This window comes from Pipistrellus kuhlii, unplaced genomic scaffold (assembly GCF_014108245.1).
Source record: "Pipistrellus kuhlii isolate mPipKuh1 unplaced genomic scaffold, mPipKuh1.p scaffold_m20_p_33, whole genome shotgun sequence".
In the NCBI taxonomy this organism is placed as follows: Eukaryota; Metazoa; Chordata; class Mammalia; order Chiroptera; family Vespertilionidae; genus Pipistrellus; species Pipistrellus kuhlii.
This window is the reverse complement of record NW_023425533.1, coordinates 3770735-3798578: the sequence shown is the minus strand read 5'-3', so window position 1 is coordinate 3798578 and position 27844 is coordinate 3770735. Positions and strand designations below refer to the sequence as shown.

General features: G+C 34.4%; 1 protein-coding gene across 3 annotated transcripts in view; it reads left to right on the top strand.

The window, feature by feature from the left end:
• Window positions 1-27844, top strand: part of RBM41 (RNA binding motif protein 41) — a 90722-nt gene that overhangs the window by 55297 nt on the left and 7581 nt on the right. For 2 of the 3 annotated variants that reach the window (XM_045570468.1, XM_036460750.2), the window contains exons 5-6: window positions 5476-5879; window positions 25797-25944. In XM_045570468.1, the coding sequence (XP_045426424.1) occupies window positions 5476-5879; window positions 25797-25944 (552 nt within the window). Of the gene's footprint in view, window positions 1-5424; window positions 5880-25796; window positions 25945-27844 lie in introns of all 3 variants that reach the window. The other variant, XM_045570469.1, reaches the window with a different exon arrangement.

Here is a 27844-nt window from a genome sequence, read left to right as displayed (position 1 = left end):
CTGGCGGACATCAACCCTGCTGCTTTTCACAGCCAGTTGTTCTGTGGGCACTGTTTTGGGGAGCCCAGCTTGGGGCTTAGACCCCAGAGTTCTCAGTGAGAACCCCCCCCACTACTGAGATATGCCTCAAGATCTTCATCTGTTATCTGTGGGATCCTGGCCACCTTTCACACCTTCACACTTCTACCTGTCTCTATGTGGTCTCCATTTTCCATCCTTGGTTATCAGGGTTCTCTCCAGCTAGTCTTCAATTGATATTTCAGGGTGGTATTTTAGTTGTATTTCCAGCTTGCTCCTGGGAGAGTGTCACTTATGCTGCTGTCAGTTTCTAAACTGCCCCCCCCCCTTCTCTCTCTCTCTCTCTCTATATATATATATATATATATATATGTGTGTGTGTGTGTGTGTGTGTGTGTGTGTGTGTGTGTATTTAGAACTACAAATTTCTCTCTGTGTACTCTTTTAGCTACATCCATAAATTTGGGTATGTGTGTTTTCATTTTCATTTAATACAAAATATTTTTAAATTTCCTTTGTGAATTATTTGACCTATGGGTTATTTTGAAGTGTGTTGTCTAATTTTCAAATATTTGTGTTTTCCCAGATTTCTTCCAGTAGTGGATCTCTAAATGTGATTTGTTTGTGGTTAGAGAAACCCATTGTATGATTTCAGACTTTTTAAAATTTTTGAGACATACTTGGGACCCTCACTCTAATATCAGCATGTAGCTTCCCTCACTTTCATTGTCTTCTCTTTTTTTTTTTCTTCTTTTTTTTATTAAGGTATTATATGTGTACATATCTTACCATTGCCCCCCCTCCCATTTATGCCCTCCCTCCCCAGAGTTTTTCGACCATTAGTTATGCTTATATGCATGCATACAAGTCCTTCGATTGATCTCTTATCTCCCCCCTATCTCCCTACCCTCCCTGCTGTAATTTGACAATCTGTGTGGTGTTTTACTGTCTCTGTATCTATCTTTTTGTTCATCAGTTTATAATGTTCTTTTATTATCTGTTTGGCGCTTTACTGTCTCTGTATCTATCTTTTTGTTCATCAGTTTATAATGTTCTTTATTATCCATAAATGAGTGAGATCAGGTGGTGTTTCTCTTTCATTGACTGGCTTACTTCACTCAGCATAATGTTCTCCAATTCCATCCAGGTTTCTGCAAATGATAAAAATTCCTTCTTTTTGATGGCAGCATTGTGTAGATATACCAAAGTTTTTTTATCAAATCATCTGCTGACAGGCACCTAGGCTATTTCCAAATCTTAGCTATTGTAAATTGTGCTGCTATGAACATAGGGGTGCATATATCTTTTTTGATCGGTATTTCTAGTTTATTAGGATATATTTCTAGGAGTGGGATTACTGGGTCAAATGGGAGTTCCATTCATTGTCTTCTCTTAAATGTACCCTCTCAATGAGACCAACCTAGTTCAATATTAAAATTGCAACCACTAATACTACCATCTCTTAGCACTTCTGTCCTTTATACTGCTGTATTTTTTTTTCTTTTTCAAAGCACTCATAATCTTCTCACATAGCCTTCTAATATAATTTACTTAGCTCTTTGAAGGCAGAAATCTTTGTTTTATTTATGGATGTATCTCAAAAAAGCTAGAATAATTGCTGGATCATAATAGTCACTAAATAAAGATATATATTTGAGTGTATACATTAGGGTATTTCATCTATCAATACTTAGTCATATGTAGCTGAAATTTGTTCACTTTTTTTAAAGTATATTTTTTATTGTTGATAGTATTACAGATATCTCCCATTTTTATTGGAATGTAGTATTTCATTATATAATCTTACTATTATACAATTTAATAATTGATTCTTCTTAAATGGACACTTGTATTTTTGCTAGTTTCAGGCTATTGTATATATACCAGTGATCTATCCATTGTTATTGTTGTATCCTGGTACCCATATACCCAAATTTTTCTGGTGTAAATATGTAGGAGTGGAATTGATGGATCATGTTATGAGCATATATTGCACATTAGTAAATGATGTTATAGTGGTTTACAATATGGTTGCACATTCCTATCAGCAATGTCTGAGGGTTTCATATGCTTTACAATCTCACTGATATGTGATATTGACATTCTTTTTAATTTTTTGCCAATATGGCAGTTTTCTTTTAGTATTTTCTTCTTACTTAGCATTTCCCTGAATTCTGTTATGGTTGACTAATTTTCTGTATATTTATTAGCCATGTGTATTTTATCTTTTGTGAGCTGCCTCTTCAATCTTTGTCCCATTGTTCTTTATCAGCTTTTTGTACGCAAATATCTTTTCCCATTCTGAGACTTTCCTATGTCTTTATGATATTTTTGATGAACGGAAGTTTTTATTTTAATGTAGTTGAATTTGTCAATATTTTTCTTTAATAGTTAGTGTCTTGGGGAACTTAAGAAGCCTTCCATATGTATTCTTATACCTTGCTGGTGTAAATGCAGAATAGCACAACTTCTACAATGTGGAATTTAGCAATATAGAGAAAAATTACATACACATTTGATCCTTTGTCTCATCAAAGCCACCTCTTTTAATCTACTTCAACATTGTACTGGAAAAATACAAAATCCTGTATGTACAAGGTTGTCTTTCATGGCATTATTCATGACAGCAAATAAGACTAAGATATAATACCAGTCAGTGTTGCATCAGTAGGGAATAATTGAATAAACTATGGTACATCCACACAGTGGAGTATTATACATCTATCAGAAGGAAGGGAAAGAGCTTTACATATTAATAGGGAGTTACCTAAAGTATATATTGTTAAGTGCAAAAAAAGTAAGTTGTGCACTGGCCAGTGTGGCTCAAGTTGTTGGAGCGTCATCCTATATACCAAAAGTGGCCGGTTCAATTTCCGGTCAGAGTACATACCCAGGTTGGGGGTTTGATCCCATCAGGGCACATGCTGTAGGCAACAAATCCAAGTTTCTCTCTCTCTCTCTCCTCCCCTTCCCTCCCCTCCCCTCCCCTCCCCTCCCCTCCCCTTTCCCTTTCTCTAATAAATTTTAGACATTTTAGAAATGTAACTTGTCAATAGTGTCTAGTAAGTTACTTTTTATGTAGGAGAGAGGAATAACTAATGAATTATAGTGTGTGTCCCCAAAATGTATACATACTTTAACAACTGATAGCTCAGTTTTGAAAATGAAATGTATTTTAATAAATACTGCCTTTATAATTATTCAAAATGAGTATATACATTTTGGGGAGTATATATTGATATATGTATATACATATATATACATATACATATATATACACACACACACACACACGTGTGTGTGTGTGTGTGTGTGTGTGTATGCTTATTTACTTATATTTTCAAAAGAATCAATGGAACCATAAAACCTAATAAAATTATTATTTATGGGGAAGGAAAGAAATAGGATGAAGGAGACAGAGATGGAATTGAAATTTCTGTGAAGGTACTGTATAACAGTTTTTACTCTAGACCTATTTAAATATTTTTGCACAATTTAAAATAAAAAAGGGAAACATCCATCCCTAAAATTAATGAACAACCTGAAACAAATGAATCTAAACTATTAAAAAAGTTGGTAGCATAAAAGTACAGAAAAAAACAATTACTTAAAATAACTTTAAAACAATATTTTTACATTCCTAATGGGAAATACTATAAAGATAACTGCATAGAGATGTAAATCTCCATTCAGTAGTTTCATTCTTGATAGTCATATTAGCATTGTTATTGACATTTAAAAATTCTATAAATACATATAAAAAAGCAAATAAATAATCTTAATATTAAAAGACAATATTTTAAGCACAGGTGAAAAGAGATATACAAGTCTAAAATAAAAAGTCTGAGTAAAAACCTTATAATCATACATTTGAAGTAGAAATACCAGTATGATTTCTTTTTCTCTTTGAAAAAATTTTTCTGATTTTGTCCACTGAAAATGTCTAGAAGCAATAACAACTTAACAGCAATGAACACACCTAGCAACAAATTATACTTTTTAAATACTATTTCCCATTAAAAGGAGTCAGGGGTCCTTGGAAAAATAGTCTAGATTTGAGTCAGAAAATGTGCAATATGAGCTTGGGATATCTTGCTGTGCCAGAAAACTGAAAAGCACTATAGTAGTCAATTTGAAAGGACTCCTACTGGTTCTAAGTGGGATAATTTGACCGCTAAAAAGAATAATGACTATATTTAATTGAAACACATAAAATATAATAAGATTACACAATCTCACAATTATACTAAAAATAATCATTGGTCACCACTGGACATTTGTAAGGTACCAACTCATTACTCTCATAGGGGGAAATAGTGCATTTATCCTGCCTTTCCTGTATGTATATAGGGAAACTAGTTGATGACGGTAAGTTTATTAGAGAATTCTAAATAATAAACACAAAGAAATAGTGGAATTAGGGGAGCTCCATTTCAGAACTCTTAATAAATTAATAAATCTAATAGAAGTAGTCATCACTGGATGTAAAACCCATTAGGTGAAAGATGAAAGAGAAACTTCATAATGGAGGGATCTGACTAATACCACCTGAACACACTGATCAATTTTAGCATCACTAAAAATGGGTCTACCAAATATTATGTGCCTTGTGATGTAATAGGAAGTATACAGCCATCTATGGAGGATTCTTGCCTAAAAATATGAAACCTGAATCTAAGCAAACCTCTAGATCAGCACTACCCAGTGTAACTTGTATAATATTGTAAATGGTCTCTATCTTTTTTCCCCCAATATAGTATCCACTAGCCACAGGTGGCTGTTGAACCTTCAAAATATGACTAGTTTAACTGAGGAACTAATACTTAAAATATTAATTTGAATAGGTTTGTGTGGCCAGTGGATACTGTATTAGATAGAATAGCTCTATATTTAGCTGCTAGTTTGTAAGAAATTGAGGGAATTAAAGAAGAAATTAAACAATACCACGAAAAACAATCAAATTTATTTGTTCTGTGAACAAATGTGGTTCTTCTAATAAATCAATGGGATAGAGTAAAAAAATAGATTGAAGGGGTGGGAAGGAAGGAGTACTATTTTAAAATAAAAGAACTTTAAGAAATATAATAGCCAAAAGCTGGTTTAAAAAACCAAGTGTAAAAAGATGTCTTTGTGATAACCAGGACCACTTCAATATGACCTTGGTATTAGATTATATTAAGGAATTATTACTTTTGTGAAGTGTGATAATGCTATTCTGGTTACATTTTTAAATGTCCTTATCAGTTAAGTGCATGTACTTGCTTCACAATAGTTCCAGCCTTGCTTGGGATGCACTGTGGTTAAATAGCTATATACTATTATCTCTTGTTGCAGGTTATAAACACCTGCCCAAGCAGAGTTTCTAAATCTGAGATCAAAGATTTAATTTTAATTAATTTGTCAAAGGTTGTATTGGTAGGCTTTGTAGAACTTCCCTATCTCTTTGTCTTAATCCAGATGAACCCCAAAAGAAGAACAAAGGTGATCCCATGAACAACCTGGAAAATTTTTACCAAGAGATGATAATGAAAAAACGTCTTGAAGAGTTCCAACTTATGAGAGGTGAACCCTTTGCTTCCCACTCACTGGTCTCAGCTACATCAGTGGGAGATAGTGACCCAGCTGAGAACCCGCCATTACTCCAGGACAAGGGAGAACAGGCAGCACAGGGTAAAGGTCCCAGTCTCCATGTGGCAAAAGTTATTGATAATTCACCTGAGCAGTGTTGGACTGGGCCTAAGAAGCTGACGCAGCCAATAGAATTTGTCCCAGAAGATGAGATCCAGAGAAATCGTTTGTCAGAGGAAGAGATCCGAAAAATTCCTATGTTTTCTTCATATAATCCAGGGGAGCCAAACAAGGTATAGGCTAACCCAAGACAAAAAACATGGGTTGTTTTCATTTTAATTTACCTCTAACTAAAGTAATACTTTTAAATTCACTTTAATTACTACTATACCAAAGAATTGTGACATAGACATAGTGACTGTGTTTTTCCTTGTCCTTCCTATTCTTTCTCTGCATACTATATAAGTAGCATATTTCTTGTGATGTTCCTTGTGCATTTCTAAGGTCCGAAGGTACCCATAGAATTTTAAAGAAATCTTGAAGAGACTTTAGTTCAAACCTACTAAAAGACCTGAATTGAAGAGAAAGTAACCTCCAATTTCTTAGGCTAGTAATAAATCAGGTAGTATTCATAGAACCTCCATATCTGGTAGCCATGGTGCCTTTGGAACTAGTCAGTAAACAGTTGACCTCCTAGTTGTGCGTAGGGCTTGTTATTCTCACATGCGTTTTCTCTTCAGAAGGCTCCACCTGGCTTTCATATTACATATGACTTAAGGTGCTGGTAGTTAAGAGCAAAGTAAAAGCACAGGCCCTCTAAGTCTTGAGAAATTGGCAAATATCTAAGTAAACTTATAAATAATCTTTTTATATTCTTACTACATAGCTATATAGTAATAAACAACACATTTTTAAACTATAGATAAAATCATGCTCTACATACCTTTCTATAACTTGCTTTTTAAACTCAATATACATAATGTTTTGAAATTTGTTTCTAATGCTATAAGGGACTATGTATTACTTTGTAGAAATATAGTATAATTCATTTGTCCATTCTCCTGAAAATTTTTTCTTTTCAATTCTGCAACAAACATTATTGTACAATTAGTAGGTCACAATCAGCAACTTTTTAAGGAGATGAAACAGAATATAATAGAAAATATCAATGGGTGTTTTATAGAGTAAGAGTAATTACTGTTTATTGAAGGTTTTGTTTTACGTATGTATGTACACGCACATTAGAGAAGGAGGGGATAGACATGGTGTGGGACAAGAATGTATGTCTTCTTATAGATTTTAGTCCAAAACATTGGAAAATATTGCTTTGTTGTAGTAATTATCAAATGTTAGATTATCACCTGGCAGGCTTGCTAAAATAAAGATTGCTGGGCTTTTCCCCAGAATTTTTTATTCAGTAAGTTTGAAGTAGGGCCTGAGAATTTGCATGTCCAACCAGTTCCCAGGAGATGCTATTGCTGCTGAGAGACATTTTAAGAATCACTATCGTAGATTACATACCTAGGAGTGGAATTACTGTGCCATATAGAATGTGTATATCTTCAACTCTGTGAGCAGTATTTCAGAGATCTCTTCCACATTCTTGCCAAGACTTTGTAGTATTAGACTTTAGTTTTGCCAGTCTAATACATTTGAAAGGTATCTCATTGTTTTAATTTGCATGTTCCTGATTTCCAGTGAAATTATGTATGTATTCATGCTTTTATTCTTTTAGGAACCTTCTGTGAGTTGCCTGTTCCTTTTTACCCATTACTTGGTTGTTTAGTTTTTCATATTCTTTATAGAGATTATTTTAAAATTCTGAATACAAATTTTTTCTTTATCAAATATATTATTTCAGTGATTGGTTTATCATTTTAATATTGCTTCTGATGTCTTGTGTTAAGCAGAAGCCTTTCATTTTAATGTAATCATATCATCAGTATTTTACTTGATGGTTTCATTTTTGGAGTCACTTCAAGGAAATTCCTTCCTATAAATCAATAAGAAAAATACAAACAACCTAATAAAAATTATCAGAAGATATGAATAGGCAATTCACAGAGGAGAGAACAGGAATGGCCAATTAACTTACAAAGTCTCATTAGTAATCAAAGAAATGCAAAATAAAACTGTAATGAGATAACATTTAACACTAAGGATGTTGGCATGAAGACATGACAATGCCAAGTGTTGATGAACATATGGAGCACTAAGAACGCTAATATATTTCTGGCTGAATATAAATAAGTACAACCAGTTTCAAGAACATTTGGGCAATATCTAGTAAAATGGAAGATGCACATACAGTATAAAGCAGCAGTCCCACTCCTAGGTGTCTATCCTAGAAGAATTCTTACTTATGCACATTAGGAGATGTTATAAGGATGCTCATTATAACATTATTTGTAAACAGCCTACATGTTCATGAGCAGGAGAATGGATAAAGCGTGGTATAGTCATAAGTAGCATACTGTACGGTAGAGAAAATGAATAAAATATAACAACAGGTATCAATGTGAATGCAGCTCACAAACATAATGTGAATGAAAAAGCCAGTTGCAGACTTCTGGTTTCAGCTTCAACATACAAAGTGCTTAGAAGTTGCCATCCTGTCTTACTAGAAAAACAGCGGAACAAATTAAATAATGACTTTTTCTTGGACCCATCAGAGAATTGAATTCACAGAGCAAACTGCAACCTGAAATTTGGAGAGCAGGCAATTAAAGAGAATCACAGCCCAGATCTACTTATTAGAAGCAGAAAGCCACAGGAGCCATAAACTAGTAGGAATACTTAAGTGGTAACTTTGACAAATTGCTTGAGTCAGAGTGTAGATTAGTGTTTGAACATAACAGTTTCTCAATTTGAAGAGCCAAGAAAAAAATCTGTTCCTGGCTAGTAATAAATCAGATAGTATACATTAGAAGCACCATATATAGTAGCCATGGTCCTCTGAAATTAGTCAATAAATACCTCCAGGAACCCCAGTAGGTTCTCAAGTTGAAGAGATAAGGAAAAAAATCTGTTCCTGCCATGTGGAGCAGAAAAGCTATCATTTTGAAATACACCCGGAGCTTCTACCTAACAAAGGACTATCCAAATTTGAAACAATTTTCCCAAAGCCTTCTCCACTGTGGGAGAAGGGGAAATCATCTTACTTCACGCCCCTCTAGTCTTCCTGTCCCACCTAAGCATATCATGTTAAAATACAGAAGACAGAGATAATCTTGAAAACAGCCAAAAGAAAACCATTTTGTCAATAGAGAAACAAAGATAACAATTGCATTTGGATTTCTCATCAGAAGAGAGAGAAAGAGAAAAAGAAAGCTGTGAAACACTTTTGAAGATTACAGTCTAGGGACACAAGCACATTGAGACTGAGGCTTAATTATAGGATTTCAGAATGTTTCCTTTACCCTACACCTTACCACCACATCAATAGGGCTTTAGGATAATAACTATGGTATCGCTGAAAAACCAACAAGGCTCAGACTCTAAGAAGTTTTCAGGGATACCCAGAGAAAACGTGGGAGAAAAAAATCAAGGACATTACAAGAAATTGAAACCTGTGACACCTACAGCTAGAATAAACATTAAACACAGCCTAATGCCTGACAAGATTAACAACAACAAAATCACACTAACAGCCTGTTAACTGTTATACATCATGTTTGATTTTCACATAGAAGAAATTGAAAGGCATAGTAAAAGAAAAAAACAGGCCCTAGCTGGTTTGGCTCAGTGGATTGAGCGCCAGCCTGTGGACTAAGGGTCCCAGGTTCAATTCCGATCAAGGGCATGTACCTTGGTTGTGGGCACATTCCCAGGAAAGGGTGTGCAGGAGGCAGCTGATGGATGTTTCTCTCTCATGGATGTTTCTGTCTATCCCTCTCCCTTCATCTCTGTAAAAAAAAATCAATAAAGTTTATTTTAAAAAAAGAAAAAAAAAACAGTTTCAAGAGACAAAATAAGCATCAGAACTGAAGTCGGGTATGGCTCTAGTTTTGGAATGAATACATTTTTGGAATTTAACATAATTATAATTAAATGCTAAAGAGTCTATTAGAAATAGTACACAATATGCAAAAATAAATAGGTCAAGTAAACAAATAAAAATTCAAATAAATAATTAAAAGGAAATGGTAGAAATAAAAAACACTGTAATAGGAATAACAGTTTGATAGGCTCATTAGTATACTTGGTATGGCCAAGGAAAGAATCAGTAAGCTTGAAGACATGTCAGTACATACAACGCAGACTAAAATGCAAAGAGAAAAAAGACATAAAAAATGGAACAGAATGTCCAAGAACTATGGGACAGTTTTAAAAGGTGTAACATACACATCATTGGAATACCAGAAGGATAAGAGATAAAGGAACAGAAGAAACTTGAAGTAATGATGGCTGAGAATTTTCCAAAATTAATAACTGATACCAGACCACTGATATAGGATTTGAGCAGAGAACACCAAGCAAGATAACTACCAAAACAAAAAACACCTAAGCATATCATGTTCAAATACAGAAGTAAGAGAAAATCTTGAAAACAGCCAGAAGAAAACCACTTTGTCTTTAGAGATACAAAGATAATAGTTGCATTGAATTTCTCATCAGAAACCATACAAACAAGAAGACACTGGTGTGAAATATTTAACATTAAAGTATTTGGGCCAGAAGGAACCCCACCTACATAGTGTTCTGTATCCAGCAAAAGTATCCTTCAAAAGTGAAAGAAAAATAAAGATTTTATCAGACAAACAAAAACAGGGAATTTGTTGCTAGTAAACCTGTCTTGCAAGAAAAAAATTTTCAGTTATTCAGGAGAAGGAAAATTATACAGGTTAGAAAATCAGATCCCTATAAAGAAAGGAAGAGCATAAAAATGGGATATCTGAAGGTAAAATGTTTTTATTTTTTATTTTAAGTGATCTAAAAGAAACTGTTCAAAATAATAATAGCATGGTGTTAGGTAATTATAGCTTAAAGATAAGTGAAATGAATGGCAGGAATGTTATAAGGTATAGGAAGGAGGAATTAGTATTTAGTATACTGTTATAAGATATCTGCACTACCTATGAACTAGTATAGTGTTAATTGAGAGTTGACTTAGATTAGTTGTAAATGTATATTGCAAACTCTAGGGAAACCACTAAAAATTATAAATAGAAGTCTAATTGATGTGCTACTAGATGGATAAAAATGGAATCATATAAAATGATACTCATTCCCTACAATCTTTCCCAGAAAATAGAAGCAAAGAGAACATTTTCTGATTCATTTTATGAGGACCAGCATTATCTTAATACCAAAACCAGATGAAGATATTACAATTAAAAAAAAAATTACAGACCAGTCTCTCTCATGAGCATAGATGTAAAAATCATAAGTATTAGGAAAGTCATAATAATTGATTGAGATACTTTTATTTAAAAATCAAAATATTAGGAAATGAAATCCAACATTATATCAAAAGAATTCTATATTATGAACAAGTGGGATTTATTCCAGGTATCCAAAGCTAGTTCAACAGTTGAAACTCAGTTAGTATAATATACCACATCAACAGACTAAAGAAAAATAATTATGTCATTATTTCAATTGCTGTAGAAAAAAGTACTTGGCAAAATTCAATACCCATTAATGAAAAAAATCTCTCAGAAACTAGGAATAGAGAAGAACATCCTCAACTTGCAAAAGAATATCTACAAAACCTACAGCTAACATCATACTTAATGGTAAGAAACTGGATGTGTTCCCCTTTGATCAGAAACATGGAATAGATATCTCCTCTTCCTACTTTTTAAAATACTGTATGAAAATGCTAGCTAGTAAAATAAAATAAGAAAAGGAAATAAAAAGCACACATATTGGAAAGGAAAATATAAAACTGTCTTTGTTCATAGATGACATGTATGTCTAAATTGAAAATCCCAAACAATAGCCGAAACTGGTTTGGCTCAGTGGTAGAGCGTTGGTCTGCAGACTGAAAGGTTCCCGGTTCGATTCCGGTCAAGGGCATGTACAGTGGTTGCGGGCACATCCCCGGTAGGGGGTATGCAAGAGGCAGCTGGTCAGTGTTTCTCCTCATCAACATTTCTAGCTCTCTGTCTCTCTCCCTTCCTCCTCTCTGTAGAATATCAATAAAATATATTTTTAAAACGAAAAAAGAAAATCCCAAACAATAAACCTAAAATAACTTCTGTAACTAATAAGTAAGTATAGTGTACTTGGAGGATACAAGGTTTATATGTAAAAGTCTATTGTTTTCCTGTAAACCAAAAAATGAACCATTGATATCGAAATACAAACAATACTACTTACAATAGCACCAAATATAGTGAAATAATTAGGTATAAATCTAACAAAATTTGTACAGGATCTATATGCAGAAAATTACAAAACTCTACTGAAAAATTAAAGATCTAAATAAGTCCAGCCGGTGTGGCTCAGTGGATTGGGTGTCATCCCATGAACCAAGAGGTTCCCTGTTTGATTCCCAATCAGGGCACATGCCCAGTTCACTGCCTTGATCCCAAGGAGGGAGTATGCAGAAGGCAGCCTATTGATGTTTCTCTCTCACTGATGTTTCTGTCTCCCTCTCTCTCCCTCTATCTAAAAGCTAATAAAAAAAAAAATAGATTTTTAAAAGATCTACCGTAAATAAATGCAGAGATGTCCTGTGTTTATGGATTGGGAAACTTAATATTGTTAAGATGTCAATTTTCCCAAATTGATATGTAGATTTTGCAATCTCACCAAAATCCCAGCAAGCTATTTTGTGGATGTAGGCACATTGATTCTAAGTTTCTAGGAAATGAAAAGGTCCAGAATATCTAATACAGTATGTACATAGATATTCACAGTTGAAGAACTGACACTACTCAACTTTAAGACTTACTGTAATCAAGTAATCCAGAATAGGTGAAAAAAAGATACATGGATCAGTTGGGCAGAATAAAGACTACAGACATATCAGATTCACATAGTATGAACTGTTCTCTGACAAGGGAACAAAGGCAATTAAATAGAGGAAAGATAATCTTTTCATCAAATTGTGCTGCAACAACTGGATGTCAGCATTTTAAAAAATGAATTTAGACACAGATTATGCAGTCTTCAAAAAATTAACTCTATAAAATAGATTGTAGGTATAAATGTAAAACAATACCATTAAACTTCTAGAATAAACAGGAGAAAAGTCTCCTTGTGTTTGGTGATACAACCAAAAAACATGATTTATGAGAGAAAAGGTTTTATAAATCAGACTTAATTAAAAATATAAACTTCTATTATGTGAAAGATACTTTTAAGAGGAAAAAAAAATGTGCCACAGATTGGAAGAAAGTATTCTCAAAACATATGTTTTGAGGATGTGTATCCAAAATATAAAAAGAACTGCTAAAACTCAACAGTAATAGGATGAACTACCCAATTAAAAATGGGCAAAAGAACAGACACCTCCCAAAAGAAGGTATTTACATGTCAAATAAGCATATACAAAGGAGCTCACCATCATTTGTCATCAGGAAACTGCAAAATAAAACAATAATGAGATGTCATTATACACTTATTAGAGTGGCTAAAAATCACAACAAAATTGACAGTACCAAATGCTATTGAGGATGCTAAGCAACAGGCACTCTTATTCATTACTGGTGATAGTACAAAATAACACAATCTCTTTGTAAGTTAGTTTGACAGGCTCTGACAAAGTGAAACATTGTTTTACCATATGATCCAGTAATTGCACTTCTAGTTATTTACTGCAATTGATTTTAAAACCTATATTTACATAAAACCCAGCATGTGAATGTTCATAGCAGTTTTATTCATAATTACCAAAAACTTGCAATCAAGATGTTCTTCTGTTTCCATTCACCTGTGCTACATCTATACAATGTAGTATACTCAGCAATAAAAAATGAGCTGTCAAACTATAATAAGACATAGAGGGACTGTAAATGCATTTTAATATGTGAAATAAGCCAATATGAAAAGACTGCATATTGTATGATTCCAGTTATATGACATTTCAGTAAACACAAAACTATAGCAACAGTAAATGATTGATGATTGCCTCGAGTTTGGGGGACATGGGAATGAGAGGAATAGATGAAGTACAGAGACATAGGATTTTTAGGGCAGTAAAATTATTCTGTATGATAACGTAATAGTGGATACAAAACATTCATTTGTCAAAACCCATAATACTGCACAGCACAAAGAATGACCTTTAATGTATACCAATATTTTAAAAATCATTTAGGAGGTTAGAGAACCTCAGGAAAAAATGCAGATTATGACAAGAGAATCTGTTATAAATATATGAAGCTATGGGGGAAATGGTGCTGGCCTAAGTATCTTTGGAAATGTGTGGAATGTGGAAGCAACAGAGGTAAACAGAACTGTATATAATCACTGTACCCTAGATCCATGGTCAACAAACTGGCTCGCGAGCCACATGTGGCTCTTTGGCCCCTTGAGTGTGGCTCTTCCACAAAATACCACGGCCTGGGCGAGTCTATTTTGAAGAAGTGGCGTTAGAAGAAGTTTAAGTTTAAAAGATTTGGCTCTCAAAAGAAATTTCAATCGTACTGTTGATATTTGGCTCTGTTGACTAATGAGTTTGCCGACCACTGCCCTCGATGATAAGATTTTGTAACATGAGGCTACAGGTTAATAATTCTGGTATTGATATACATGTATAATTAAATGGAGCAATTAAGTAAATGAATGGTGGATGGTGGGAGCCAGGTTTCTCACCCTTGGAATTTATAGATAAGCAAAGGGAGAAAACTGAAATGATCCATGTTGCCCTAACTGGTTTGGCTCAGTGGACAGAGCATCGGCCTGTGGACTGAAGGGTCCCAGGTTCGATTCCAATCAAGGGCATATACCTTGGTTGAGGGCACATCCCCAGTAGGGAGTGTGCAAGAGGCAGCTGATCAATGTTTTTCTCTCATCAATGTTTCTAACTCTCTATCCCTCTCCCGTCCTCTCTGTAAAAAAAATCAATAAAATATATTTTAAAATAAATTAATTAATTAAAAAATAAAATGATCCATGTGGTAATGGTTTATAGTTGGAAAAATCATTATGAACTCATGTTTAACTTAATATATGGATGATTACATATAGAATTATCTATAGATGCATGTATATTCACAGGTTAGCATTAAACGTAATTTTTTCTGTCAGCTAAGAGGATCTAAATGAAGTGATAGTCCGTAGTAACAAGCATGTTCAGCACCCAGATCTTTGTTTTTAAATACCATTCTCTAATAAAAGTAACCACGGCTCCTTAGAAAAATGGCTGATTCTAGTACTAGGGGTAGGAAATACATAAGATGAGCCATAGGCATTTTGAAGTGTCAGAAAATAAGGAAGTGCTAAAAACAGCAACATCAAAACATTGTCAAAGGAGAATAGGAGCCAACTGAAAGAGTTTCCAATGACCAAAGTTGGAACAATTTCTGTAATAAACTAAGTAAATTAGTATTGATCTATATCCCAAAGTATAGAATAAATATCTATAAGTCCATAAATAGAACTGTTAAGTTGATAAATTGGAGAAAGGAGATAAAAATCCCATGCAGAAAAATTCTTAAAATTTGTGTAGATGCTCCACCTCAAGGAGTGGAGAGCATAACTCCCCACTAATTCATTTTGAGCTACTTACAATGATTTCTTTCCAAAGAGTACAGTATGGGAAGGCAGAGGGGAAAAAAGCATTACAGAATAGAAACCTAAAACTGCCTCAGCCAGGTTATCAAAGCCAACATCAACAGTCATAAATCATGTTGATAGTGTATAGGTATGCTTGTAAGATAATTCAAATTGTACTTTTTGTCTGTGATCTTTTTTCAAATAATCCATAACCCCAATCTAACCATGAAAAAAACACCAGAAAAATTATAGTAGTGGGCCATCCTACGAAGTACCTCATCAGTTTTCCTTAAAGCTGTAAAGATCATTAAAAACAAAGTCTGACTAACTGCCACAGCCAAAATGAACCTGAAGACACATGAAAACAAAATGTACTGCAGTATCCTGGATGGGATCCTAGAACCGAAAAAGAACATTAAGGAAAAACTAAGGAAATCTAAATAAATATGGACTTCAAATGATAATGTATCAATATTTGTTTGTTTTAACATGTACCATAGTAATGTACAATGATAACAGGGGAAACTGGGTGTGGGGTATATGGGAACTCTTTGTTCTAGTTTCTCAGTTTTTTTGTAAATGTGTTTTTACTGTCCTAAAAAATAAACTATTTTTTTATTTAAACAGGTAGCTGAAAAAAATGTATATAGTATAATACCATTTATATAAAGTTTTAAAAATACAAAACAATACCATGTATTACAGAGGAATACCAGAGACTCATTCTCTATTACCACTTGGAGTTTGTTTTTCTGTTTTCCAGAAATATTTATCTTGTCTTCGAACCTAGCTATATCTTTGTGTTTATCTTTTTGTATATGCATATATATATATATATATATGTATATTATAGATATGTACATATGTACATACCTGTGTGTGTGTATGTATGTACGTATGTATGTATGTTTTTGGAGCAGAGAAGATGCAGCCAAGCAAGAAGTGACCGAGCCACCTCGACCAGAAGTCATCTTAATTTTTTTAAAATTTTCATATTAAAGGGAACAATCTTAGTGTGGATCTTTTCTACTTGGTGAGAAACTTGCCATATATTTCACATCCCCCTTTCTATGGTCATTTAATTTTTTTAAAGCTTGTTTTAAAATATATTTTTATTGATTTCAGAGAGGAAGGGAGAGAGAGAGAAACATCAATGTGATAGAATCATTGTTTGGCTGCCTCCTGCACGTGCTACACTGAGGATCAAGCTCGCAACTCGGGTATGTGCCCTGATCAGGAATTGAACTGTGACCTCCTGGTTTATAGATCGAAGTTCAAATACTCAGCCATGATGGCTGGGCTAGTCAATTAATTTTGTGATGTTTTCATGATAAGTATTTCAAAACCAAAACACTAGATCACCTAAAATTACTTAAGTAAGCCACAAATCAATTGTTCTATGTCCTTGTCTAAGATAAAAGTATAATTAAATGCTAAATATGTGGATATTCAGCTTCTAAGACTTTTAGAAAAATTAAAAAATCTGCTTGTTACAATGTTTAATATATTTATTAATACGTTTCAGTGGTTAAGTAATTTAAGTGGGCTCTATTTTCTAGTTCTTTGCTTTTGCTGCTCCTGTCTGAATTATTCTCAAGTTCCTTCAAAATACTGTAGGATATAACTTATGCTAGTAAATACATAGGTCTCTTTTTTTCTCCCTACCTTTTTTTATTTTAGTAAAATACACATAACCTGAGATCTACCATCTTAACAAGATTTTTAGTGTACATTACAGTATTCTTTTTTTTAAATATATTTTATTGATTTTCTACAGAGAGTAAGGGAGAGGGCTAGAGATAGAGCTAGAAACATCCATGAGAGAGAAACATCCATCAGCTGCTTCCTGAACACCCCTGACTGGGGATGTGCCCACAACCAAGATACATGCCCTTGACCGGAATCGAACCTGGGACCTTTCAGTCTGCAGGCCAATGCTCTATCCATTGAGCCAAACCGGTTTCGGCTACAGTATTCTTAACTGTAGGCACAATGCTGTACAACAGATCTCTAGAATTTAGTCATCTTGAATGACTGAACTTTATATCCCATGAACAACAACAACTCCTTTTCCTCTTCCCACAGCCACTGGCAACCACCATTCTAGTTTCTGCTTTGATGAATTTGACTACTGCAGATGCCACAAGTGATATCATACAGTATTATCCTTGTTGTGACTGGCTTATTGCACTTAGCATAATGTCCTCAAAATTCATGTTGTGTATGGCAAGATTTCCTTTTTCTGACTGAATAATATTCCACATTTTCTTCATCCATCCATGATGGGCATTTAGGTTATTTCCATCTCTTGGCTGTTGGGAACAGTGCTGCAGTGAGCATGTGAATTCAGATATCTCTTAGGGATCCTGATTTTAATTCTTTTGAATAAGTACCTAGAAGTAGCATTGCTGGATCATATGATAGTTCCAGTTTTAATTTTTTGAGGAACCTCCATACTGTTCTCCATAGAGGTTGCACTATTTTATATTTCTACCAACAATGCACAAGCGTTCCAATTTCTTTACATCCTCATCAACACATACTTTCTGCATGTGCTCTTGAGGAAATGTATATTTTGCCCATTTTTAAAAATCGAGTTGTCTGCTGTTGAGCTGTAGGAGTTTCTTATATATTTTAGATATTAACCTCTAATCAGATAGATGGTTTCCATATATTTTCTCCCATTCTGTAGGTTGCCTTTTCACTCTGCTATTTCCTTTGCTGTGCAGAAGCATTTTGATTAATGTAGTCTCACTTAATTTTTGCTTTTGTTGCCTATGCTTCTCATGTACTATCCAAGAAATCAAGGTCATGGATCTTTCCCTCTAGGTTTTCTTGGGAGTTTTATTTTTTTTATTAAGGTATTATATGTGTACATATCTTACCATTGCCCACCCCCTACCCCATTCCCATACATGCCCTCACTCCCCCAGAGTTTTGCGTCCATTGGTTATGCTTATATGCGTGCATGCAAGTCCTTCGGCTGATCTCTTATCGCCCCCACCTCTCCCTAAACTTCCCACTGTAATTTGACAGTCTGTTTGCTGCTTTACTGCCACTGTATCTATCTTTTTGTTCATCAGTTTATAATGTTCTTTATTATCCATAAATGAGTGAGATCATGTGGTATTTTTCTTTCGGTTCTTAAGTTTAATCCTTCGAGTTGATTTTTCTGTATGAGAATCCAATCTTATTCTTTTATATATGGATGTCAGTGTTTCCCAACACCATTTGTTGAAGGGACTGTCCTTTCTCTATTGTGTTTCTTGCCCTCCCCCTTTGTCAACCAGTTGACTATACTAGTATACTTGTGGAGTTATTTCTGGGCTCTCTGTTCTATTGCATTGGTCAATATGTCTGCCTTTATGATAGTATCATACTGTTTCGGTAGATTTGTATATGTTTTGGAATGAAAAAGTCCAGTTTTCATGTCTCACGATTGCTTTGGCTATTTGGGTTTTCTTATAGCTCCATATGACTTTTAGGATATTTTTCCTATTTCTATAAAAATACTACTGTAGGGGTTTTGATAAGAATTGCATTAATCTATAGATCATTTTGGGTAGTGTGGACATTTTACCAATATTGTCGTTTAGTCCATGGAAGCATTTATTTCAGTCTTTAATTTCTTTGAGCAATGTTTCGTGGTTTAATGTACAAGTCCTTCATCTCCTTGGTTACTTTCTTTTTTAAATTGATATATGATTGACATACAAAAAAAACTGTACATAGTTAATGTATGTATCTTGATGAGTTTAAAGATAAATATACACTGTGAAACTCATCATATACAGTGCCTTAAACTTAACCATCACCTCCATGATTTTTTCCCTTCCTCCTTTTTCTTTTGATAACATTACTAGTAAACATAGAATCTAGTCTCTTACTAAATTTTTTAAGTATCCAATACAATATTGTTAACTATATGCTTTATGCTGTACTCTAGTTCTGTAGGACTTACTCATCTTACATAAGTGAAACTACCCATTGATGAATACCTTTCTAATGATCCCAAACCCTGGTAAATACAATTTTACTCTCTACATCTATGACCTGGACTATTTTAGATCCTGATATAAGTGGGATCATATAATATTAGTTCTTCTGTGTCTGGTTTATTTCATTTAGCATGTCTTCCAAGTTAATATATGTTGTAGCAAATTACAAGATTTATTTTTTAAGGCTGAATAATATTCTGTTGTATTTATACACCATATTTGCTTTATTCATCTGTCAGTGGATATTTAGGTTGTTTCATGTCTTTGTTATTGTGAATAATGCTGCAGTGAATGAACAAGGGAATGCAGATATTTCTTCCTGATTCTGATTGCAGTTCTTTTGGGTATAAAAACTCAGAAGTGGGATTGCTGGATTATATGGTAGTTATATTTTTATTTTTTAGGAACCTCCATACTGTTTTCCATAGTGGTTGTACCAATTTACATTCCTATCAACAGTTTACAAGGGTTAAAATTTCTTCACATCCTCACCAACACTTTTGTTTTTACGATAATAGCCATTGTTGCTGGCATGAGATGATATCCCATTGAAGTTTTGATTTGTATTTCTCTGATGATTAGTGATGCTGAGCATCCTTTCATATACCTATTGGCAATTTGTATGTCTTTTTTGAAGAAACTCCTAATTAGGACTTTTGCCCATTTTTAAAATTGGGAGATTTAAGTACTAGGATACCCTTATATAGAGATATTAACCTTTTATCAGATATATGATTTGCAAATATATTTACTCATTTCCATAGGTTGCCTTTTCACTTTGCTGATTGTTTCCTTTGCTGTACAGGTTTTTTTGTTGATATAATCCTATTTATCTTTTTTTGCTTTTGTTCCTTGTGCTTTTAATGTCATATTCAAGAAATCATTGCCAAGGCCAATAAGTTTTTTCCATGTGTTTTCTCCTGGGAGTTTTAGAGTTTCAGGTCTTATTTTTAAGTCTTTAATTCATTTGAATTACTATTTTTCTTCTATTGTATATAAACATCCGATTTCATTCTTTTACACTGGATATACAGTTTTCCCAGCACCATTTATTGAAGAGACTATTATTTCCCTATTGTGTATTATTGTCCCCTTGTTGAAGATCAATTTACCATAAATGTGTGGTTTATTTATGGACTCTCTATTCTGTTATACTGATCAGTATGTATTTTTTTAAAATATATTTTTATTGATGTCAGAGAGGAAGGGAAAGGGAGAGAGATAGAAGCATCAGTGATGAGAAATAATCATGGATCAGCTGCCTCCTGCATCCTCCCCCCCACCCCCCACTGGGGATTGAGCCCACAACCCTGGGCATGTGCCCTGACCAGGAATCTAACTAGGATCTCCTGGTTCATAGGTCGACACTCAACCACTGAGCCATGCCGGCTGGGCAATATGTATTTTTTAAAATATATTTTTATTGATTTCAGAGAGGAAGGGCGAGGAAGATAGAGATAGAAACATCAATGATGAGAGAGAATCATTGATCAACTGCCTTCTGCACGCCCCCTACTGGGGATCCAACCTGCAACCCAGTCATGTGCCCTTGATGGGAATTGAACCCAGAACCCTTCTGTCGGCAGGCCAATGCTCTATCCACTGATCCAAACCAGCTAGGGCTCAATATGTCTTTTTTATGCCACTACAATACTACCCTGTTTCTCCGAAAATGAGACACTGTCTTATATTAATTTTTTCTCCCAAAGTTGCGCTAGGTCTTATTTTCAGGGGATGTCTTATCTTTCCATGCGCTAGGTCTTATTTTCAGAGGATGTCTTATTTTCGGGGAAACACGGTATTTTGATAACAGTCATTTGTAATCAGGAAATGTAATGGCTCCTGATTTGTTCTTTTTTTATATATATATGATTTGTTCTTTTTAATAGTACTTTATCTAATTAGGGTTTCTTGTGGTTCCATATGAATTTTAGGATTTTTTTTACGTAAATTGCCATTAGGAATTTTATAAGAATTGGATAGTTTAGACATTTTGACATTGTTAATATTTCCAATCCATGAGTATGGAATATCTTTTCATCTATTTGTGTTTATTTCTGTATTCTATTTTTGTTTTGTTTTTTCAATTTTTTCCTCAGTGTTAATTAGTTTTCTGTTTATTAGCCTTTCAGCTCCCTGGTTAACTTTATTTCTAAGTATATTATTCTTTTTGATGCTTATATAAATGGAATTATTTTCTTTTCAGACCATTTATTGTTTTAAAAAATGCATCAAGCCCTGACAGGTTTGGCTCAGTGGATAGAGTATTGGCCTGCAGACTGAAGGGTCCCAGGTTTGATTCCGGTCAAAGGCATGTACCTTGGTTGTGGGCACATCCCCAGTAGGGAGTGTGCATGAGGCAGCTGATCTATGTTTCTTTCTCATTGATGTTTCTGACTCTCTATCCCTCTCCCTTCCTCTCTGTGAAAAATGAATAAAACATATTTTTTAAAATAAAATTTTTAAAAATTAAAAATGCATCAAAATTTTGTATGTTGTTTTTGTATCCTGCAACTTGACAGAATTTATTACTTTTAAGTTTTATGAAGTCTTTAGGGTTTTCCACATATAGGATCATATCATACAGATATGATTTTACTTCTTCCCTTCTAATTTGGTTGCCTTTTATTTTATTCTTTTCTAATTGCTCTCACTATGACTTTTAGTAATACTATGTTGAATAGAAGTGAGAAGAGTGGGCATCCTTGCCATGTTTCTAATCCTCGAGGATCAGATTTAAGTTTTTCACTGCTGAGTAAGAGGTTTGCTGTGGCCTTTGCATATATGGCCTTTATTATGTTAAGGTAAATTCCTTCTATTCCTAATTAATTGAGCATTTTTAATCATGGAATTTGTCAATGCTTTTTCTGCATCAATTGATATGATCACGTGATTTTATTCCTCATTCTGTTAATGTGGTGTGTCACAATTATTGATTTTCATGTGTTGAACCATCCTTATGTTCCACAGATAAATAACCCTTGGTCGTGGTGTAAAACCCTTTTAATGTGCTTTTGAATCCAGTTTACTAATTTTATGCTGAGTAGTTTTGCATCTGTATTGATCAGGGATATTGTCCTGTAGGTTTCTTTTCTTGTAATATCTTTTTCTGCTTTTGGTATCAGAATAATGCTGGCCTCATAAAAATTAGTTTGGAATTGTTCCCTCCTCTTTGATATTTTGGAAGAGTTGGAGAAGGATTGGCATTAATTCTTTAAGTGTTTGATAGAGTTCACCCATGAAGCTATCTAGTTCTGGTGCTTCCTTTGTTGGGAGGTTTTTGATTACTGATTCAATCTCATTACTAATTATAAATCTGTTCACATTTTCTATTTCTTATACAATAATTTAGTCTTAGTGTAGGTTGTATGTTTCTAGAAACTTCCAGTTTAACCAATGTGTTGTCAAAGAATTGTTCATAGTAATCTTTTATAATCCTTTTTATTTATACAACATTAGTTGTGTCCTCTTTCATTTCTGATTTTGAGTCTTTTTTATTCTTAGTACTGTTAAAGGTAGTCAATTTTGTTGATTAAAAAAAAAAAAAAAACTAGCTCTTGTCCTGATCAGTTTGGCTCAGTGGATAGAGCATCAGGCCATGAACCGAAGGGTCCCAAGTTCGATTCTGATCTAAGAGCATGTACCTTGGTTGCAGGCTCGATTCCCAGTAGGGGTGTGCAGGAGGCAACTGATCAATGTTTCTCTCTTTCCGTCTCCCTTCCTTTCTGTAAAATCAATAAAATATATTTTTTAATAAATAATTTCTTAAAAAACAAAACAAAACTAGCTCTTGCCCGGCCAGTGTTGCTCAGTGCTTGAACGTCAACAAAGGAACCAATAGGTCACCAGTTTTATTCCTGGTCAGGGCATATGCCTGGGTTGCAGGCTTAATTCCCAGTAGGAAGTGTATAGGAGGCAGCCAATGGATAACATTTCTCATTGTTTCTGTCTCTGTCCCTCTTCCTTCTTCTCTCTCTAAAAATCAGTAAAACATTTTTAAAAGAATATTCTCTTTTTAAAAAAAACTAACTTAATTTAGTCGATTTTTAAGAATTATTCTTGTAATCTATGTTTTATTTATTTCTGCTCTAAAGTTTTTTTTTTTTTCTGCTAACTTTGGGCTTAGTTCTTTTTCTAACTTCTTGAGGTATAAAGTTGTTCATTTGAGGCTTTGCTTCTTTTTTAATATAGGCATTTACCACTATAAACTTACCTCTTAGTACTGCTCTTGCTACATATCACATTTTATATTATGGTTTCATTTTTTAATCTCAAGGTCTTTTGTGTGTGTGTGTGTGTGTGTGTGTGTGTGTGTGTGTGTGTGTGTGTGTGATGATGATGATGATTTCAGAGAGGAAAGAGAGGGAGAGATAGAAACATCAATGATGAGAAACATTGATTGGTTGCCTCCTGCACACTCCACACTGAGGATAGAACCCACAACCTGGGCATGTGTCCTGCCCGGAATCGAACCATGACCTCCTGGTTCATAGGTTGATGCTCAACCACTGAACCATACAAGCTGGGCTCTCTCAATATATTTTCTAATTTTACTTTTACATTTTTCTTTGACATATTAGTTAATCAAGAGTAATTTATTGAGCCCTCGTTGGTTTGGCTCAGTGGATAGAGCATCGGCCTGTGGACTGTAGGGTCCCAGGTTCAATTCCAGTCAAGGGCACATGCCCAGGTTGCTGGCTCTATCCCCAGTAGGGGCATATAGGAGGCAGCCAATCAATGATTCTGTCTCCCACTCCCTTCTTCTCTGAGGTCAATGAAAATATATTTTTATAAAGTAATTTGTTGAATTTGCACATATTTGTGAATTTTCTAGTTTTCCTCCTACTATTGAAAGCAAGATATTGAAAACTAACAGTATTGTGTTGCTATTTTCTGTCTTCAGTTCTCTCAATGTTTGCTTCATATATTTAAGTGTTCTGAATGTTGGGTGCATATATATTTATAATGGTTATATCTTCCTGATGCATTGACCCTGTTACCATATAATGTCCTTTTTTGTCTCTTATGACAGTTTTTACTTAAAGTCTATTATTTTTATATATCCCTGTTCTTTTGGTTACCATTTGCATGAATATTTTTTTCTATCCTTCCAATTTTCAGCCTATATGTGACCTTAAATCAAAAGTGAGTTTCTTTTAGATAGCATACATTGATCTTGTTTTTTATTCATTTGGCCACTTTATGTGTTTGACAAAGGAGTTAAACCCATTTACAAGTAATTATTGATAGGGAAGGACTCCCTATTGCCATTTATTAGTTGTTTTCTGTCACAATTGTAACTCTTTTATCTTTTTTTTTCTCTTAATGTCTACCTTAGTGATTCATTGATGTTGTTGTTGTTATATGCTTTTTCCTCATTTTCTTTTGTGTATCTTCTATAGGTATTTTCTTTATGCTTACAGTCTGGGCTTACTTAAACTTTTAACAAGTTTCTTAAAGTTATAACAATCTATTTTAAGTCAATAAGAGTTTAACTTGGATCACATTAATGAGCTTTTTAAAATTTTCTTGAATAGATAGAATAGTGTCTCATTTCTCTGAGGGTATTTGTGATAATTTTTGAAGTTTTTTTTTTTTCTTTGCATGGTCTCTGTTTTCTCCTATTTGCTTTCCTTTTTGTTTGTTTGTTCTGTTCTCTGTCTTTCACGTTAGAGTCTTTCCTCAGATGCCTGATGATCCATACTCATATTTATGAGTAGGAGCCAAAAACAGATTAGAAGCTTTGAGTACATGAGTGGTTCTTGTTGACTTTGAGCTTCACTTTAAAGTCATCTGGCTGGTCCATTTGTTAGAGAAATTCCCCATCCCAAATTAGTACTTTTTAGATCTTTCCTCTTGGGGCTAGTCAAATTCTTCAGAGAGGACACTACTGCTTGGGAAGGTACTACCAGCAATATAGGAGCCAAATGGGGGAAACTGTCTGGGGTATCCTCAGTATTCAATATGAAGTATTTATCTTAATTACCTTGCTTTCAGAAACAGAATTCACACCTTCAACTGTATCTAGCATCCCCCATATTCAGAGAATAAACCTCTAGTATTCACCAGGATTGGGAGTGGCCTTTACCCAGCAACATAATTATAAGGGGGGTGAGGGGATATTTTAAAGTCTAGTTGGTTTTTAAACAGCTTTCAACCAAACACCTTATTTTAACCCCACTTTTAATCCATCTCTAGTGCTACCTAAAACTACCAATATCTGAACTGTTTGAGAATTCTTAGGTGTAGATGGGGTTGGTTTCTGGCTTTCCCTATTGCTGATTGAAGATTCAGTTTTCTTGAGGATACTTATCCAAGCTTCCAGCTTCCAGAATATTGTTACTATTGCTTCTTTTCCTTGTTTTTCCTAACCTTGTAGAGTTGTGTTGTATTTTTTTAATCCTACAGTTTTTGAGATTTTTCTGGAGAGAGTGAAATTAGATGCATGTGTTCAATCCACCGTCTTTATCTATTCTAACCACAATGAAATAGTTGCCTTATTTCCCTTATGTGATATTTTTGTTGATCTTCAATTTATATTAGGTGTTATACCTGAAGAACCTTAGCCCTCGGGTGACCGAAAGAGATCTTGTATCATTGTTCGCTCGGTTCCAGGAGAAAAAAGGACCTCCAATTCAATTCCGAATGATGACTGGACGAATGAGGGGGCAAGCTTTTATCACCTTTCCCAGTAAGTAGCTTTATCTGGATAATTACTCAGTTGTAGCATCAGCATTAGAGACTAAGTATACCCTTTCTAATTTGGATACAATCCTTTGATTTACATATAACGCATGAGAAGCATGTGCTTAAACAAGCACATGAGAAGAATAGAAGAGAATTAAGCAAAATGTTTTCAATATTCCTCTGTACTGCTTCTGTGCTTCCTCTCGTCCATTGACTGTGCATGACCACCTTACTCCGTTGTCTTCAATTTTCCCCAGTCTTGAAACTTTCTTCTCACTTTATCAAAATTAATTTTACCTTTAAAAAAAATATTTTTATTGATTTCACAGAGAAAAGGAGAGGGAGAGAGAGAGATAGAAACATCAATCATGACAGAGAATCATTGATCGGCTGCCTCCTGCACGCCCTAACTGGGATTCGAGCCTGCAACCTGGGCATGTGCCCTTGACTGGAATCAAACCTGGGACTCTTCAGTCCATAGTCCAGTGCTCTATCCATTGAGCCAAACCGGCCAGGGCAAAATTAACTTTACCTTTAAAAAATTTATTTTACCCTTGATAACAATAATGTTTGTAGTCTGTTATAATTATACTAGAGGCCCAGTCATGAAATTCATGCACTTGGGGAGGTGGGAGTGTTCCTTAACCCAGCCTGCGCCCTCTCGCAGTCTGGGAGCCCTTGCTTAGTGCTGCCCTGGAAGCAGGAAAGGCTCCCACCACTGCTGCTGCGCTCACCAGCTGTGAGCTTGACTTCTGGCTGAGCAGGGCTCCCCCTGTGGAAGCACACTGACCGCCAGGGGGGAGTTCCTGCGTTGAGCGTCTACTCCCTGGGGGTCAGTGCACATCATAGTGACCTGTCATTCTGATTGTTCCACCATAATGGTTGCTTAGGCTTTTATTATATAGATTACTTTTTGGATTCTGATCAGAACTCTTACACTTGCTTAATGCCCTATTCCTTTAAGATTAAGAAACTATAAAGTAATATGCTAATTCACTGGTAATTCAATTAGAGGAATTGATAATTATGAATTCATAATTCATAATTTCAGTATCCTAATCTAAAGGGAACAAATAATACAAGAATTTCAGTTTCTCTGACAGACCAGACTATCTTTTTTTTTCCCCTTTGGTGCAGGCTGGTTATTAGCTCTTCCTTTCATTATTTCTGAACTATCATCATTTATAAACAGCCTAGGAATCTCTATACAGGCGAGTAATTTACACTTGAGCAGTTCCAAAGTCTACTAGTCTTGTACCATCTTTGCTATCTTGTAGAAGGTTTGTGGATGTTCTTCAGTAGTGGTTTTTAGACTTTTTAAGTGTCGGGACCCTTTTTAAACTTTATATGCTATATTAATTAAGAAAATATGTAATAAAAAGGCTTTATAAACTAAGTACTTTCAAATGGATAGCTGTTTTACTAATCATAATAGCAGCTATCCACATTTTAAAATTTGTAGCATATACATAAATTGGTTCAGTCTAAAGATATTGCTTATCTACTTTTGATTTCACAGACTCTGGTCAATAATTGCACTCCTTCCTGATTTCCCACTTCAAGGGTCTGAGACACATACTACTGTACACTATGTACTGTTACTCTGCAAATCTCCATATACTTACAAGGTTTATTATACTTATTTATCTCCATGAGGGCTCTCACAGTTACTCTCCTATCAAAAGATAAAAGTAGCAAAATGACCTTGATACCATGATAACCTCTTTTATTTGTGTTGCCCATTTTGAAAATGACTTAATTCTCACAATACCTATAATCTATTATCTAAGATAGAGGCTTGTGTATTAATAGTTATAGTTTAGCCTTCTTTTGCACACTATATTTTTCTTTTTTTAAATTATGAGGCACTCTCATATAGCCACTTTAAGTTTTTCTAGTCATTA